The sequence below is a fragment of the Penicillium chrysogenum genome, assembly GCF_028827035.1.
Source record: "Penicillium chrysogenum strain IBT 35668 chromosome Unknown utg000005l_segment0_segment0, whole genome shotgun sequence".
In the NCBI taxonomy this organism is placed as follows: Eukaryota; Fungi; Ascomycota; class Eurotiomycetes; order Eurotiales; family Aspergillaceae; genus Penicillium; species Penicillium chrysogenum.
This window is the reverse complement of record NW_026622753.1, coordinates 6,389,448-6,406,748: the sequence shown is the minus strand read 5'-3', so window position 1 is coordinate 6,406,748 and position 17,301 is coordinate 6,389,448. Positions and strand designations below refer to the sequence as shown.

General features: G+C 50.1%; 6 protein-coding genes across 6 annotated transcripts; 3 read left to right on the top strand and 3 right to left on the bottom strand.

Moving 5' to 3' along the window:
* Window positions 1-361: 361 nt before the first annotated feature.
* Window positions 362-1,453, top strand: N7489_010831 (3-demethylubiquinone-9 3-methyltransferase; the record flags this gene model as incomplete). Its single annotated transcript, XM_056716580.1, has 1 exon — window positions 362-1,453. The coding sequence occupies one exon, from the start codon at window positions 362-364 to the stop codon at window positions 1,451-1,453; it is 1,092 nt and encodes a 363-aa protein (XP_056564202.1).
* Window positions 1,454-1,714: 261 nt separating this feature from the next.
* N7489_010830 (putative RING and UBP finger domain protein) lies at window positions 1,715-3,919 on the bottom strand (the record flags this gene model as incomplete). The annotated part of the gene is made up of 1 exon (XM_056716579.1): window positions 1,715-3,919. The coding sequence occupies one exon, from the start codon at window positions 3,917-3,919 to the stop codon at window positions 1,715-1,717; it is 2,205 nt and encodes a 734-aa protein (XP_056564201.1).
* A 3,014-nt stretch (window positions 3,920-6,933) lies between these two features.
* N7489_010829 (Zn(II)2Cys6 transcription factor domain-containing protein) lies at window positions 6,934-9,379 on the bottom strand (the record flags this gene model as incomplete). The annotated part of the gene is made up of 2 exons (XM_056716578.1): window positions 6,934-7,034; window positions 7,105-9,379. The coding sequence occupies 2 exons, from the start codon at window positions 9,377-9,379 to the stop codon at window positions 6,934-6,936; spliced, it is 2,376 nt and encodes a 791-aa protein (XP_056564200.1).
* A 1,272-nt stretch (window positions 9,380-10,651) lies between these two features.
* N7489_010828 (CAAX farnesyltransferase subunit beta RAM1) lies at window positions 10,652-12,832 on the top strand (the record flags this gene model as incomplete). Its single annotated transcript, XM_056716577.1, has 8 exons — window positions 10,652-10,716; window positions 10,747-11,211; window positions 11,475-11,630; window positions 11,712-11,786; window positions 11,875-12,002; window positions 12,064-12,181; window positions 12,245-12,514; window positions 12,574-12,832. The coding sequence occupies 8 exons, from the start codon at window positions 10,652-10,654 to the stop codon at window positions 12,830-12,832; spliced, it is 1,536 nt and encodes a 511-aa protein (XP_056564199.1).
* A 2,239-nt stretch (window positions 12,833-15,071) lies between these two features.
* On the top strand, window positions 15,072-15,690 carry N7489_010827 (uncharacterized protein; the record flags this gene model as incomplete). The annotated part of the gene is made up of 2 exons (XM_056716576.1): window positions 15,072-15,096; window positions 15,326-15,690. 2 exons carry the CDS (start codon window positions 15,072-15,074, stop codon window positions 15,688-15,690), a joined length of 390 nt encoding a protein of 129 aa, XP_056564198.1.
* Window positions 15,691-16,419: 729 nt separating this feature from the next.
* Window positions 16,420-16,779, bottom strand: N7489_010826 (uncharacterized protein; the record flags this gene model as incomplete). Its single annotated transcript, XM_056716575.1, has 1 exon — window positions 16,420-16,779. The coding sequence occupies one exon, from the start codon at window positions 16,777-16,779 to the stop codon at window positions 16,420-16,422; it is 360 nt and encodes a 119-aa protein (XP_056564197.1).
* Window positions 16,780-17,301: the final 522 nt, after the last annotated feature.

The following is a 17,301-nucleotide window of genomic DNA, read 5'->3' as shown; positions in this document are numbered from 1 at the left end:
CAATGACTCAATGCATCAAATCCATGGCTATTGTAGTTGATGTACCTCGTAGGTCGAGAAGGAAGCTCATACTCGTGAATGGCAGTCAAATTGTCTTGGCATGTTTGTCTCTCATGGAATCTCCAATTTGGTGATCAGCTTCATGCGACTTCCAAGGTTTCTCTTCTCAATTGCTCAGGCTATTCTTCACTGGTATGCTCTCTATTGCTTTCTACATCCCTCGTATGTCTCCAATTAACACTTCCTCACAGATAATTCTCGGGTCTCCGCATCGACCAAAGCTCATTAGAGCACCAAAACCCGGAGCCAATTCTCCATTGGACCTCGAATCTCACCTATAACCAACACCATTACCTACACAATGGCCTCCCTCCGGCCCCGTGCCCTCCCTCTCTCAGTCCGAACCCTCCGCTCAGCCCTCAGCTCAACAAGACCTTCACCAAACCACTTCCTCTCCGCACCCGCATCAACCCAAACCCGCGCGCACTCAACATCCTCCGTCTCCGCCGATGAACTCTCCCACTTCTCCGCTCTCGCCAGCTCCTGGTGGGACCCAATGGGCCATTCCCGAATCCTGCACCTAATGAACCCCCTCCGACACGAATTCATCGCCTCCTGCCTAGCAGAAGGAACCTCCTCACCAAGCCAAAACCCAAGCTCAACCTCAACCCCCTCCACCGCAACCCTCAACTACCTCGACGTAGGCTGCGGGGGCGGCATCTTCGCCGAGTCCCTCGCACGCACAATCCCACTCGACCCAACCGGCCCAGCCCCAACCCCAACCCTCGCCGCCTCAATGACCGCAATCGACCCCTCAACGGACCTAATCCAAATGGCGCGCGAGCACGCGCGCATGGATCCAACCGTCCACGAACACTTGCGCACCGGTCGCTTCAAGTACCTTAACACAACGCTGGAGGATGTACTTGCCGGCAACGCTGTCACTCTAACGCCCGCTTCAAGTTCGACTGCGGCTTCGACCCCAAACCCAAGCTCTCCCTCAACCCAACCCGCCCCACAATACGACGTCGTAACCCTCTTCGAAGTCCTTGAGCACATCGACCCGAAGACCTCAACACCTCTAAGCTTCCTGACGAACTGTCTGCGCGCGCTCAAGCCCGGCGGGTGGCTAATTGGATCTACTATTTCGCGGACGCTGCCGTCGTTCATCCTGAACCAGGTTATTGCCGAAGCGCCGTGGCCGATTGGTGTTGTGCCCCGTGGGACGCATGAGTGGAGCAAGTTTGTCAACCCTGGTGAGGTTAAAGGGTGGTTGCAGGAGGGGTTGATGAGGGCTGCTGATACAGGTGTTTCGAGGGGTGGGAGTGCGATTGCGGAGGGGATGAGGTGGAAGTGTGTGGGTGCTATTTATATTCCTGGGATTGGGTGGAAGATGGTGCCTGGGAGTGAGGATTGGGGGAATTACTTCTGGGCTGTTAGGAAGGAGATTTAGATGATTTTGGGGATCTGTATGTATCTATACTTGCATTGCTTTGAGCTATTTGTATATTATTCGACTTATTGTACTCCATTGCATATCAATATTTCATAACTTCATATTCATTAACTCGTTTCTAGTGTACGCAGTACACCTCGCTAAATGCACATAACCACCCAACCTATTAGGCACGCAGTAGAAGAATACCGGCGGATAACCCTAGACCATTCACTCCAATCCAAGCAAAAGTAAACACAAGATTTCCCTAACCCCAAACTACTTCTTCCCCTTCCCCTTCCCCTTCCTCTTCTTCTTCGAAGCAGACGACGGCTCAGGCACAGAAACAGTTCCTTGCTCAACATCCTCACCCTGCCCCTGCAACCTCTGCGTGCCACTGATAAAGAACGTCAAATCGCGATTCTGCTCCGCAAGATCCGCATTCGCAGCCTTAAGCCCGTCAACCTCTTTAGAAAGACCTTCGAGCCTTAACATCATATTCCGATTCATAGCCTTCTCTTCCTGGAACCCCTTCTCAAACGAGCGCGCCAGGGCCTCGAATTTCTCTGCTTTTTTCTCCGCGCGGGCGCGGTCATGTTCAAGTGACGGCAACGTCTCAATCGTCATAGCATCATACTTGTCTTGTAATTCCTCGAGACGCGATGTGGCGCTGGAAGCGTTGACTTCCGCCACGGCAGCGGCGGCACTAGCCTGCGATGCTTTGTCGACGGCGCGCTCGACGACCTCTTCAAAGTATGCGCGCTGGCTTTCAAGCTGGCTGGTTAGGAGATGTGTGTATTCGATGCTCATGTTTTCTAGTTTCTCGCGGGGGACGGCGTCGCCCCAGTCTGGTGGATCGAGGGCGCTGTAGTCTGCTGCGGGTAGCTCGAGAAGCTTGCCATCTGTTTTGTTTTGGATGATGCGGTGGACATAGGCGTCTCCTACATAGTCCCATACGCGCTGGGAGGTGAGGTCCATAGAGAAGGCGTGGGCTGTTTCTTTCCAGTGGGCGAAGGCGTGGGCATTGTCATAGCGGCCGCAGCCGATCGTGCCGCAGATTAGACAGGCCCAGAGGTTTTCTTCTGAGTGGCAGACGCTGCATTCTAGAGGTTCTTCGTCTGGTTTGAGCGAGGCGTTGCTTTTGCGGTAGTCGTCTGGCGTGTATCGGCATACGGGGCAGCCGGTGCCTTTCCACTTTTGGAGACAGGTGCAGTGGAAGACATGTTGGCAGTTTATCGTCAGGAGCCCTGTGGTTTCGTCCATCCGCTCTAGGCAGACGGGACAAGTTGGTAGTTCGATTAGAGCAGGTGTAGGTGGTGCAAGAGGTTTCCCGGTGAGAGTTGCTTGTCCAGTAGAGGATACCGGGGGCCGAGAGGGGGTTGAGAGGTTAGAGACAGCGCCATTCTCAGCGGATGGTGTTCCGGCATCCACAACTTGGATTTCGACCGTCTTCACAAAAACAACATGGCAGGTCTCGGGCTCGATGCTATTAAAAACACGCCCATTCCATTCCTTCTGCCATTCCTTCGCCTTCCGCCCATTCCGGAACTTCATCAGAACCATATACCGATTCGCACGCGCCGTCCTGATCATCCGAAAGTGACTAACATCGTCCATAGTCTTCTGTCCAATAAACCCCAAAAAGTCCGGCGGCGACAGATAAGACGGCACAGCGAGAATACATAGTGTCGTACAATCCTCATCAGGGCTGTGTGCAGTGGAAGAACTTGTCTCAGGAAACGGATATTCCGCAAGACCCTTCGTCCCGGATTGTTTAATATCCGCCGCACCGGTCAGACCCTGCCTCAACGTAGCTTGCTGCTCACCGGGCTGGCGGGCGGCAGCTGAGGAGCCCTTCAGATAGGCGGGGTACTCATCGTCATTTCCGAGGTAGGACGTCTCTTGAGAGTCGCGGTACAGGTGTACAATTCCCCAGACGCTGTCGGCAAGCTCGTAATCGAGTGGGATATACTGGCCTTTTGTATGGAGACCCCCTAGAATGTCAGTGCCGATGCCTGCAGCGACGAGGTTCTCTGGTTCCGTGGTGGGTGCGGAGCCGCGCTTCGAGGTGCGTTTGGGCGGATTCTTTGGGGTGACCATGTCAATGCACTCGATGCAGATGGCGCCAAAGCGCTTGTCGTCTTCAAGTTGGGTGGTGCTAGTTGAGAAGCCAGTGGAGGGGCCGTTAGAGTCGTGAGAAGTGCTGGCGGAGGAAATGGTTCGCGGTGGGGTGCTTGCGGTGTTGGTGGGGAAGGTGGATATGGGTTTATTTCGATGCGCCAAAGTATGGCCTGGGTTTTGTGGGGTTTGATTATCCCCTGCGGGTGATGGGCGGTTGGAGGGTGAAGGCCGGCTCCGTTGTTGGAATGGTAGGAGAGCTTCCCATGCGGATTGTAGCGCCAGAGAGGATCCCTGCGAGCTCGGCGCGTCAGATAGGCTGTGGGAGAGGAGTTGCAAGCTAAGGTGGTAGAAGTAAGCGGGCATTCCGGGTGATAGCTCGCATCCTCTGGAGCTTGCGACTGGTGGTTGGAACTATCAAAAGAGGAAGTCGTGTTATCACGATAAGGATGCATGATTACTTAATATTTTATTGTCGCCCGCTTCGACGCCTTCCGCCACAATTGGTTCCTGGCACGCGAGTGTGGCAAAGAGGCAAAAATATTGAGATTCTGAGGCGTTCTGGTTGGGAAGGTGAGGTGGCGAGAACCGGTGTGTTAAACGAAATTGCCAGATGAGCCACTTACATGGGCCCAGGGGACTTGCATATGTCGGGTGCCCGAGACTTAAAGATGTTCGTGTTGGTGACTTTTACCATACTATGTCAATTTCTGTCACTTAACACTATCCACATACAACTACATTATAATGAAATGAAATGATATGCTAGGTAAAGACTAGCAAATATTGCTAGAGTGAATTGTAGAGAACTATCTATCACATAGCCGTGATGATAATGTGGGCAAGTAAAAGAGAGAAGCCGTCCTCGGGAAACATTGCAAGAAAAGAAGCCTCAGCCTCGAAAACCGACCAAACGCCATGCAGGTCATGTAGAACCTATCGAAGTTGAGAAAACAGAATCGTAAATCAATTACTGGCCGCCACGCAGACGCAACACCAGGTGCAGGGTGCTCTCCTTCTGGATGTTGTAGTCCGAAAGAGTACGTCCGTCCTCCAGCTGCTTTCCAGCGAAGATAAGACGCTGCTGGTCAGGGGGAATACCCTCCTTGTCCTGGATCTTGCTCTTAACGTTGTCGATAGTGTCTGAGCTCTCGACCTCTAGCGTGATAGTCTTTCCAGTCAGAGTCTTGACAAAGATCTGCATACCACCACGAAGACGGAGGACAAGGTGGAGGGTGGATTCCTTCTGGATGTTGTAGTCGGAGAGTGTACGGCCATCTTCAAGCTGCTTGCCTGCGAAGATGAGACGCTGTTGATCGGGAGGAATGCCCTCCTTATCTTGGATCTTGGACTTCACATTATCGATAGTGTCGGATGACTCGACCTCAAGTGTAATAGTTTTGCCAGTGAGCGTCTTGACGAAAATCTGCATACCACCACGTAGACGGAGAACCAAGTGTAGAGTGGACTCTTTCTGGATGTTGTAGTCGGACAGAGTACGACCGTCCTCCAACTGCTTGCCGGCGAAAATAAGACGCTGCTGGTCGGGGGGAATGCCCTCCTTGTCCTGAATCTTGGACTTAACGTTGTCGATGGTGTCAGATGACTCAACCTCGAGAGTGATGGTCTTTCCGGTCAGGGTCTTGACGACTGTGGCAAATGTTAGTGACAAGAAAATGAGGCCGTGAGAGAAAGCACTTACAAATCTGCATACCGCCACGGAGGCGAAGAACCAAGTGGAGAGTAGACTCCTTCTGGATGTTATAGTCGGAAAGCGTGCGACCGTCCTCCAGCTGCTTGCCGGCGAAGATCAAACGCTGTTGGTCAGGAGGGATACCCTCCTTGTCCTGGATCTTCGACTTGACGTTGTCGATGGTATCGCTGGACTCAACCTCAAGGGTGATGGTCTTGCCAGTGACTAGAGACAAGAGGAATGTTAGCAAGGATGTCCATGGGCTAAGCGGCAAGAGGAGGTCGTCTCTCGGCGCTGGAGCCAGATAAGGGGATAAACGTACGAGTCTTGACAAAGATCTGCATGATGGGCTTTATTATTTGAGATTGATTTGAAAGGAAGGATGCTCAAGTGTGAAGCGAGCTGTGGAGAATGGTGGATTGAAAGAAGGGAGAAAGTGGAAGAGGGGAAACAGCGTCCTTATGTAGGAAACCTTGGAAGGATGAGGGGGCGAGGTGTCTTAGTCAGGCCCAGGTGACGCCGTGAAAATGCCAGAAGATGCCGGATGAGTCAAATGGGGGTGCCTGGGAACAGCCCATCACTTCACTTGACGCCACCTGGAAAACTCCGAAACTTATATATCATTGGATATGGCCTACAAATAGACTATTATTAACATTATTAAGATTCCATGATCTTCCACTGTTCTATATCTTTTCCTATATTTTCCTACATCTTCCTATATCCATCAAGTCCCCTTTGTCCAAGTGATGACGTTATGTTGCTTATCGCCAAAAGAGGGGGGGGACCTTAAAATGGAGACGCTAGTGACGAGAAAGTACAGGGTACGGGGCTGTACGCGGCAACTGCTGCGGTCTCCCGGGTACCCAGTACCCGCTTCCAAACTTAGTATCAAAGTCGGATCCGGGTTCACCGCTGTCTTTTCTTTCTTTTTAATAGTTCAATAATCGATAATGAGATATGACAAAATAAGAATTCAAGTTTTAGAGTTAAAAACTATCGAGATATAGAGCTTAAAGCCCGGTATGAACAAAACGCTTTCGCAAATATCCCTCCCGACGCCGTTTTCCCCGGCAAGAAGATATGCGTCAACCACCACAAAGAATGTGAGGGTTCAGGGATAAGACAGCCTGCACACCCTTTCTCAGGACCCTGTTCTAACTTGAATTGTTGGCCTGTTTCGTGGCGGGTGCCAGGTGCCAACAAAATGAAAACAAAACAATAGAAACACCTTCGGCCGTACACGGTCATGACATTCGTGATCCTCGTTCATCGCTGGAGACAAAGCTATGCGAAGAAAGGTATACACCAAAGACAAGAGCAAAAAAATACCAAAAAATACCAATAATAAAGGGTAAAAAATGAAAAGGTAAATATGACAAAAGACAAGACCAAAAAAAAAGAAAAAAAAAAAAAGCAACACGGCTCATAAAAGGCTAGATCAAAAGAAAGTCGGTTCGCTCGGAACAACAATACAAAAAAAGGGTAGAACCTCGCTGGGAGGGGGACCCGTCGGATTCTTCGTCAAAAGAGCGGAAATAGATGCGCTCGCACATCGTCACGACAATGATTCGCATATTCTCGTTATCATTTAGCATTCAAAACGAAATCGCGGAACTGTACTCGCTGGAAACGATAGTCGTGGTAATATCATCATCATAATGCGTTTGCGCATCGGGGTCGTTGTCTAGTTGGCGCGAATGACCAGTCGCGACACAAACTTATTTGAAAGGCAATCGAAGTCGCCACGATTGAATTTCGTACAACTGCGGCTGCGGAGGTAGGTTTCTGAAGGGTGGAGTTAGTTTCGGATATTAAAGTGGAACATTGGGAAGAGCTTGTCTCTTTTGTCTCTTACCATGTTGCTCGACATGTTGGCGGACTTCAGTCATGGTGTTGCAGACATCCTGGTTGGAGTACAACAGCTGGTGGTGCTTTTGCGAGTCCCACTCGGTGAACGGGGGCAGCTTCTGTGAGATGGCCTGGAACAGTCCGACGATGACGCCCACCGGGGTGGTCTCCATGTCCGTGCAGAACTTGTCGACGGCAGCCGCGTCTGGTGTCCGGTAGTGGCTGTCGAACTGCATCTCCTCCCACACGGCCAGCAGAATGGAGGCCAGGATGAAGATGGTCGGCCAGTTCTTCAGCTTGTCGCCGCTGTATACACTCGAGTAAAGTGACGACAGCTCCTCCAGCACATCCTTCTGCAGCTCACGCCACATGCTAGCCATGGCACACTTAATCTGGAAGTTGATCATGACAGGGGCCATGGTCTTGCCGGAGAACTTGGAGCCCATGTTCTCGATCTTGCCGAGGAAGCCTTCCTCCTCGCCAATACCTTCGACCATGGTGACATGCATGGTGAGGTTGTAAGCAACCACCAGCTTGAGTGCCTTCCGGATAACGGGCAGCTTCGTGCGGAAGTAAAAGCGGAAGGCGGTCTTCAGCATTTGCGTCAGGAAAGGAGTGCCCTCGAAGTAATCGTCGACGAACTTCTCAAAGGTGCCATTGCCGTCGATGTGGCGGTCAAGGTAATCCGACAGCATCGCGTGCGAGATTCCCTCCATACCAGCGGAGAGTTTGGCAGTCTCGACCTCGTACTGTGTCGGATCACGCTGCATTGTCTCGATCCAGTCAACGGTGAAGCACTGCTCGTCACGGACATAGACCTCGCGGGCGTTGATGGGCAGGATTTGTCCATATCCGTGGGTGATGAACAAAGTGCGTTCCTGGTCCGAGAATCCGGTAATGTTGCCGACAGAGAAGCCCATGGTAATGTGGCGCTCATAATCCGCCTTCCAGTCCTTCATGAAATAGCCAATCTCCTTGATATCAATGCGAGTACATGGCACCTGCCATAACCGTGCATGCGACGGTTGGCATCCTGCACAAGGCTCGCCCTTGTCACACGTCTTCTTGAGGAACTTGCAGCGCAGGCAAGCGCGCAACTTCCGGATCTCACTGGCCTGTTTTCGTTGGTCGGGCTTCAGGGGGCCCTTTCTCTTGCCAACACGCTTCTCGGTCTCGGGCTTGCCGGTCTGGGACTGCTTGCGAACCTTGGTCTCGGCGGTCTTGGCGGCAATGGGGCTCTTGCGGGACGGTTTCCGGCTCGGCGGTGAGGCAGATGCTTGAGAAGACCCAGCCGATCGAGCAGGGGATGTTGACTTCTTGATCGGAACCGGGATCGGCCGTACCATTCCGACGGGGCTGACGGCGGAAGGCGAACGAGACCCTGGCGAAGACTGGTCACGAAGGACAACTGCGCTGCTTGTCGGGGAGGTACCGTGGATTCCAATGGAGCTGCTGTGGCTGTAACTATGGCTGTGGTTGTGGCTGTGAGTATGGCTATGACTATGACTGTGTCCGTGGCCATGGTGACTATAGCAAGGCAAATCCATATTGTTCTCGGAACCGGGAGAGCCGATCGGATTCGTGATGTCCACAAAGCTGCCGTATGAGGTGGAATATGAAGACTCGGAAAGGCTGCGGTCGTGCAGTGTCTGGGTGGGGTTGACGAAAACACCTTGTTCAGGATAACCAAAGTCGAGAGAGCGGCGATGGTCGATAGTACTCCAGCCGTTGTCACTGCTGGACAGGGAACGGACCTCCAGATAAGTGTCGGTGGGCGAGCTGCTTTCAAGGACGGGGTGCGGGGCATAAGAAACATCCGGAAGTCCGTTGGGGAACGCCATCAGATCCGCTTGGAAGTCCTGATACGTGAATGGCACCATATCGACCGGAGCCGACATCGGCAGATAGGGACCATCGAGCAAGCCGGCGCTCATCTGGCCCTGGCCGGACATGAGATCGACGGGGGATGACTGCATGGGCATGCCATAACTGGTGGTAAACTGGGGCGCTGAGGACGGGTCTTCGGAGGAATATGAGAGGTGGTGGTGGTGGTGAGGGGTGTGTAGTGGTTGAAAGTGCCAGTCGACCATGAGATTTGGATCCTGGGTCACCGACTGTTCCAGAGGGTGACCGCCAGTTTGCAACGGGGAGAGACCATGGCCCTCTTCTGACCGTGGGGGCGCCTGATCTACCGCGACAGGCCATGATTGATGCTGAAGATAGCCTCTGGAGTCGTAATCGACGCCAATAAGGCCATCATTTGATATATCGACATTGGACATGACTTTTTTGGAGTCAAAAACGACCACGGGGAAGTAAAAGAGAAGGGGAAGAAAGGACCAGCCTGGATGAGAGGACCTTCTTCAGAAGGGTGACACAACCATGAAGAAGAGGGAAAGTGAGGCGGTGGGGGGGGACAAAGCAGCGGTGAGCGAAGAAATGCGCTAGGGGAGTTGATTGTGGAGAGTGGAGAGGCTGGCTGATGGCGTGGAGGGAACGTTGATCCAGTGTTGAGCGATGAATTAATGCCACGGGTATTAGCGTGCAGTAGCGTTGATTTCGCTAGGATTTGGGGAGTAGGAGGGATTCGGAGAGGGGAGGAGAGGAGATAGACTCAACCCTGGAGGTCCTCTTAAGCCGGGAAGTCCCATGATCTCCCTATTTATTGAATTCTTTCCTAAATGGGAAAGGTTGCCTTTTTTTTTTTTTTTTCTCTCTCTCTTCTTTTCTCTTATTTCATATACTATTTCATATAATATTTCATATATCTATTCTATAATGTATCTCTATTCCGTATCTATTCTATTATTTTCTACCTAGGTTCTGACTGAGATCCTTACTATTAGCAAATCACCCGTGAGCCCGAACCCGGAAGATCAGTGGGTATCACTGCGTGGCAATAAGAATTGGCGAGATCTGACATCCTGTTATGTTCCCGTATACCAAAATATCCCAAAATATCCTAAATATCCCGAATACCAAAATTAGTTGAGTCCTTCCTAATCAGATCCAATCAGCTCCCCGTCCACCACCCGTGATTCGTATCTCATTGAATGCGCCATACCTCAAAGGTATTTAGCGGGCCAGTTCAGGATGCTGATGCAGTTGGGAGTTCCCCGTTGGAAAATAAGTAACTAAATAATAAATAATAAACTAAGCACTAGTAAGATAGGGAAATAGTAAAATAGTGCTCGGCTATATTGCACGGACTGGAAATCTTGTTGAGCCTTAGTATGGCAAAACAAGGAATCGGACAGGTCGAAGTTTTTCTTTAAAAAAAAAAAATATATATTTCGAATACCTGGGCACATGCAGCAAGGGTGTCATGTAAGCCAATATACTGCGTGCATGGCGTGAGATCCATCACATATATATATATGTTGGGTCCTTGTGACATGCAGGAGCTCTTCAGTGAGCACGGAGTAATACTCGAGATATGCATCTCCCACGAGAAAGTCTGTTTCTAACTGAATCAGGATACTCCAGGACTCGAAAAGGTGGAAAAGGGAAATACAGTGAAGGACATGTGGTGATGTCGTCAAAGATGGTCAAAGATGCCCGAGAGTGGGGAAAACAAAGACTTCTATTTTACATTCACATTCATATCTACAGAACAATAGTAAGAACGTTCAATTTACCTTTCTTTGAGCTTCAAAATCTACAAAATCTACAAAATCCTCAAATCCCCGATGCCGCTCGGGAAACGAAAAGTTCGATTTCCGCACGCACAAAAACCCAACCGTCCAACCTCATCAATTCCAATGACTTCAGCCATGAACCCGTCTGACTCCAAAGCGCGCCCGGGGATCCCGGCCTTGTTCACGCAGCCGCCGCCCATTCGCGACCCGCTCATCACAGAGACCATCGATCTGCAGAATGCGACCCTGGAAAAATGCCTACCATTCCTGAAAGGCATCCACAGCACCCAGAAGGATTTCAACGACCATGGCGTACCCGCCCTGCAACGTGATCTCCACATCAGCTACCTTTACGATGCCCTCGAGGATTATCCCGAGGGGTTCGTCGCCATGGACGCCAGCCGCCCGTGGATTGTGTACTGGGCGCTGGCGGGACTGGCCATGATGGGAGAAGAGACGACTCGATTTCGCGAACGGTGCGTGCATGCTTCAAGTGTTTACATCCTTGCTTTTTATTTTTATTTTTATTTTTATTTTTTGAAGTTATTTCATTTCCCCGCCTCGTTCTTCCCCCAAATTGTTTTTTTACTATCTGTCATATATCCACAGGATGGAGACAGAGCCTCCCGAGGTCTGGAGGAGATGTACCTTGATTGGAAAGGATCATGTCTTCCGTACAACGTGAAACATGGAAAAAAAAAGAAAGAATACCATTCTGAACATTCCTCTTCTTCTCTAGTGTGATCACTACGCTTCGGCCCATGCAGAACCCCACCGGTGGCTTTGGCGGCGGCCATGGCCAGACATCCCACCTGGCGGGCAGTTATGCAGCCGTTCTGTCGCTAGCTATGGTTGGGGGCGAGGAAGCCTTTGGATTGGTGGACCGACACGCGATGTGAGTTGTCACCGGCAGCTTTCTGCTGCATGTGCGTCTTGTGTGATCCTGTGCGTCTGACCCAGTTTCTGGCTTTCCCAGGTGGCAATGGATTGGCCGGTTGAAGCAGCCAGACGGAGGATTCCGTGTTTGCGAGGGCGGGGAGGAAGATGTGCGGTAAGTGAAACCCCAGGACTGGAGCAGGCGCTTGCTCGTAATCCCGTTCCCCTTCCCCAACGCAAGATCTGACATGTCATTAATACAGTGGCGCATACTGCGCTATGACTCTTATCTCGCTACTTGACCTGCCGCTGACGCTTGCTCCGGGCTCTCAAGCGCGGGAGGCTGGATTGGAGAGTCTGACGAGTGGTCTTCCTGAATATCTCTCACGATGTATGAGTTACTGGTGGCTTGGCTTATAGTAGCCTTGAGATGTGCTGACACTCGCCTTCAGGCCAAACATTCGAAGGAGGTATCTCCGGTAGCCCTGGGTCGGAGGCCCATGGTGCATACGCCTTTTGTGCTCTGGCATGTCTGTCTATCTTGGGACCCCCCGAGGAGATCTTCAACAGGTGCGAGGCTATTCTAGCCCGGAATGCTCTCTCTGATTCTCGTATGCTAATAGTTCCTGACAGACACATGGACATTCCGATGTTAGTATCGTGGTTGTCTGCACGCCAGTCCGCCCCAGAAGGTGGTCTTTCCGGACGAACAAATAAACTCGTGGATGGATGTTATAGCCATTGGGTTGGTGGGTGTTGGCCATTGCTTGAATCCTCCCTAGAGGGAAAGCCGGATAGCACCGAGCCACCAGCCAACAGTCTTTTCAGCCGCGAAGGTTTAACCCGATACATCCTTGGATGTTGTCAAGGGAACGATGGTGGTCTCCGTGACAAACCGGGCAAGTATGTTAACTCCTATCCGTGACGGTTCTTTTTACACGTGCAGCTGACCATGACCCAAGGCATGTCGATTCATATCACACCTGCTACGTTATGGCAGGTTTGAGTGCGGCTCAAAACCATCATTACCGGACAGACTCGAGTATCGCAAGCAACAACTTTTCGTCCTCATTTTCCTGGAAGTCTTCACCAAGCCGCGATCCGGCCAATGTGTTTTCAAGGGGTGATCGGCTAGAGCCAATGCACCCTTTGTATGTGATCCCGCACAGAGCCGCGGAGCAAATGCGGCTCTGGTCCGAGGCCCAGCCTCTCTTTGTCTAGTCTGGAGGGGCGCGACCCAACACCATATCAGAAAGGAGACACGGATAATGCGCCACGACGGATGAGGTTTCCTTCGGAAAGTCTCGCGACAATGTAGTAGATTGAAGCAGGGTGTCATTGGTAACCAGGGACTCCGAGCAAGTGCATTATGCATGATTAGTCTTGGATGCTTGAGACTGCAAGCCCCGCGGTCATATCGGCGGTCATGGCATGGGAGCCACGAGGATGATCTTTTCGACCGAGCCAAGGAGGATGCTGTGAACGAGACCGAGACGCAAGGGGTTGGATTCGGGGCCCGAGTATGACTCTACAGCATAGGTCATAGCACATAGCACCAATTCCTTAGTTTTTGTGCTGGCAGTTTCACCGATTTTCCGAAGTTCACAGAAAGTTCTTTAGCGCGAAGGTTTTACTTGTCCCGCCATTCTCGACGATCAATATGAATTTGTTCCTACCATGTACATCATAACGTGTTTGCCACCAAAATGAACAAGCTGCACGAGGCCCAAGAGGGCAAAAGTAATCGTCAATACCAGAATATGCGGATAAATCCAACGCCTTTCTCCACTGCAATGCCAGCTCATCACTGCGTCCGATGCCTGTCGAGTAACTCAAGTTCCTCGGCGCCTGCATTTTCCCATTCTCCGATATTGGATTCCAATTGCCCCCTCTCTACTTTGCTTACCTACTAGGTAGTTTATTGACTATTTCATTGACTCATAGCCCTTTCACAAGCAATTGGCCCCTCTTCAGACGCGTTCTGCACAACATGAACGGCCCCTCCTTGGCTCCAATCACCATTTGCAGACCTGCGCGTCTCGATATTCATAAGGGCGGCAGATTTATTGCGCTTTCTCTAATGCGTCTGCGGGGTCAAAAATGAAAGAGATCATTCTGAGCAACCGATGCCAGCGAAAAAAAAGTAAAAAACAACCCGTGTACACAGTATAGTATAGTATAGCACCACTATAGCGCTATTTCATTCCAATCACTCCGGAATACTGGGATACATAATCTTCAGGTATTACCTTCTGCAAGCAGGTTACAAGGTCTCCCTTAGTCTCCGAGAATGTTTATGTTTCGATCGGCGAATTGCAGGGGTACAAGCAGACAGCTCACGGTGACTCCCGGTGCCTCAGACTCGGTTCAATTCTACTGGCAAAGAGACATGCCAACGCATCAGTAAACCCGCCGAGAAAACGGCACACGAAATACATCGAACATCCGTTTGAGTTACTGTTACCTTTGGTTTTTTGGGGCCTTTCTGAGGTCCAATGCGCTTGCGTGCATCTATCGTCTTCTGTTCTCTTCTTGTACTCTGTTTACCTGGTGGAAGTAGTCTATACCCGGATTCCAGATCCATGCCCTAGGGTCTCTTTTGAGTTTGATTGTTTACTATACTCTGATTATTTGTTTACTAGTACTGCTTATTATTGTTTATTGTATACTTGACTTTGCTTTTTTAACCTTCCATCTTTCAACGGTGGGTATTAGAATCTTAGTAGTTTGACTTTTTTGTTTAATAGCTTTTTCTTCTTCAGGTCATCTGCATTGACACCAAATGTCTTCTTTTTTCCTGGATCTTTGTGCGCTGTCGCAATTGCAACCGTTTCCCTTCTCTGTTGGTACTGTGTACACCGGCCAGCTCACGGTATGACTTGGGAAAGGTATCAATGCAAAAGCCCCACCTGTTTTTTAGAAGTAATCAAGTATATGGCAAGCAGCAGCTCTGTTCCCCTCATTAATTTGTTTTCTTTTTCTTTTTCTTTTTCTTTTTTTTCCTGTTGTACGGAGGAGGGGAGAGTCGGTTCTAGAAAATTGTATATCTGTATATGGGTGTGGCATCTTTCCAATATTCCCTTCGCAATCTTGATTTAGTTCTCAATTTCTCTCTACTGTTTTCACCCTCGCGCTTTTCATTCACTCTTCTTTGAATTAGACACTCTTGGACTTCACTAGTATTATAATCGTGCTTTTGTTTGGAACGCCAGCACACCCTCCCCGCTACTAGCAAAGCAAACGCCGTTGGGCATCACGATCCGCATATCTTCTGACTGCACACCTAGCAGCTCAGCCTCAGCCCTAAACCCGTCTCCCTGCAAGCCAGATCTATCCAATGTGTTCCAAGTAATTGTCGCAATTCGTTGCAGTTGGACAAGTGGCAACGCCGTCGTCCGTCGCCTGTCTCTAGTTTTCCCGTCTTTCTCGCTTCCAGCTTGCGTCTAGTCCAAATCCCAAGATGTACTATATCCTATACCTGACCAGTATGTCATCGTTGTCATCATTCTCCCCATCACCACCTCCTCCCCAAACCATGCATGTCATATCATTGCCAACGCGAACCAATGCCCCCAAACCCGTTCCCTTGCCACCGTATCCCAAACACCCAATGCAGAAAAACAAACACCCAAGACCTTACCTTACCCCTCCACCCCACTCCACTCCAACCAATCCCACCATTCAAAAACCAAAACTAACCAAGTCCAAACCCAGGCCTCTGCCGCCGCCGCAACTGGCCCGAACCAATCTACAACGCCTACACAAGCAACAGCGGATACACATGTACCGTGCGCGTCAACAACCGCGAGTACCGAACAGACGGTATCTGCAGCAATGAGACGCTGGCACGCGAGAGCGCCGCCATGCGCGCCTACCTCATCTGCCGCAATTTCTCCGTCAACGACGGCATGTACCCCGTGGGACATGAGCACGGCGGCGCTGTGCAGGGGATGCGCGTTGCCATTGGCGTGGGACGGAAACCTGCTCGTGAGGACGATGTGCTTTCTTTGGGGTCTGCGAGTGGGAGTGGGAGTGGGAGTGATCGGTCGCGGGGTGGGAGTTGGAGTGGAGGGGAGTAGGCCTGTTAGGGTTGGGACTGGGGTTGGGGGGTCGGGGGGCGGTGGTTTCGCGGAGGGTTTAATTAGGTCTTGGGGGAGGAGGGTTACGATTTCATGACATGACGCTTACGACTACGCCTTTTTGGTATGATTGTGGGTTCTTTTAGAGGGAAAATCTGTGGGATTTTCAATGTCCCCTGTGTTCTCGTTGATTATGGTATGGCTGGACTAATGATGATCTTGCATGTATCTAGATGGTGGATTTATTTGTCGTTTGCGAGTGGTGGTTAGCGATGAATTCTGTTGTGAGGTTGTTTGATTTTGATAGCTGTTGAATTTAGCCTATGGGACTTGCCAACTGGTGGACAACTGGCGTACGCTTCCCTTTAAGGTGTCAGAAACAATGACCGCAACTTAGAGCACTCACTATTTTAGTGTTACTCTTCTTATTGAGTTGAAACTATTGTCTGTCTCTAACTGTACTTCTGTTAGCTTACATTCTGGACTACTTCAAAAATAGACAGCTTAGGAAAGCGCCTAGCAGAGAAAGTGTGATATCTAGAGGTTGCAGAGGTTACATTTTTAGATTTGAGACACTACAGGAGAAGGGAAGCGAATAGTTTGGGTTTTTCTAGAAAAAAACAAAAATCAATACATCTAGGAAACCATACCTATAACTCAAGCAGAGATAATCAACTCTACATGTCAGAGAATCAATCTCTTCCTTCTTTCTATCTCTCCCCTCTCTGGCTATTCCAGCTCAAAGTCCCATTCTGGCAAGATATGCATCCACGCAGGATCATCAGCTCGCTTAAATCGGATAAAATCGTACAAACGTAAGCAAAGCTCATCATCATCTGGTACATGGTCCCTTACAGTCTCTGGGACGTTGGAAAGATAGCAGCGGAGCGCTATTAGAATTTCGTCCTCGGCAGATTCAAAGAATCCATCAGGGAGGTATCCATCAAAAACATACTTGTTGTGGATAGGAGCGTAGATTGCCTCGAGAATATCTAGAATGGAAGTTTGGTGGCCAATTAGGTCGACGATACCAAGTGCTTCCCATGCCTCTATCTCATTCTCGAAAGCTTTCCGCCCAGCTGAGGCCATATTGGAAGATGGTAAGATCGAAGAAGGTAAATGGATATGGTATGCTGAAGTATTGAATTGTCAGATGGTTAGTCGGAACGCTGCTTGATTCTGAATATCGGAAATTGACGTGGAACTTGACGACTATTTAACCGATTGGTACTTAGTTAGCTCTTTGAACTCGAATAGAATAATACAATGGGCTTTCAACCCTGAATCTTTTGTTGCATTGTTTGCGTCTCCTGTCAATTCTCTAAAGAGGATATCCCAGAGGAACAAAGGGAACTGAAGACTCAAGGAGATTCGAGAAAGTAAAAAGCCATTGTTTAGAACAAAGTAATGCTTCAACGACCAAAGCCCGGGAAGCTCTTTGTTATTGATACAAGCACGGCTAATAGGAAGGGACCTGGAAGAAATAACAAAAGCCTGCTCTAGCCTAACACGAAGAGATGATCCATTAATGACAACTACCCAGGATTACCCAGGATAGAAATAGAATTATGTCAGTCATGTGTATGGTACAAACCCATTGTTAGCTTGCAA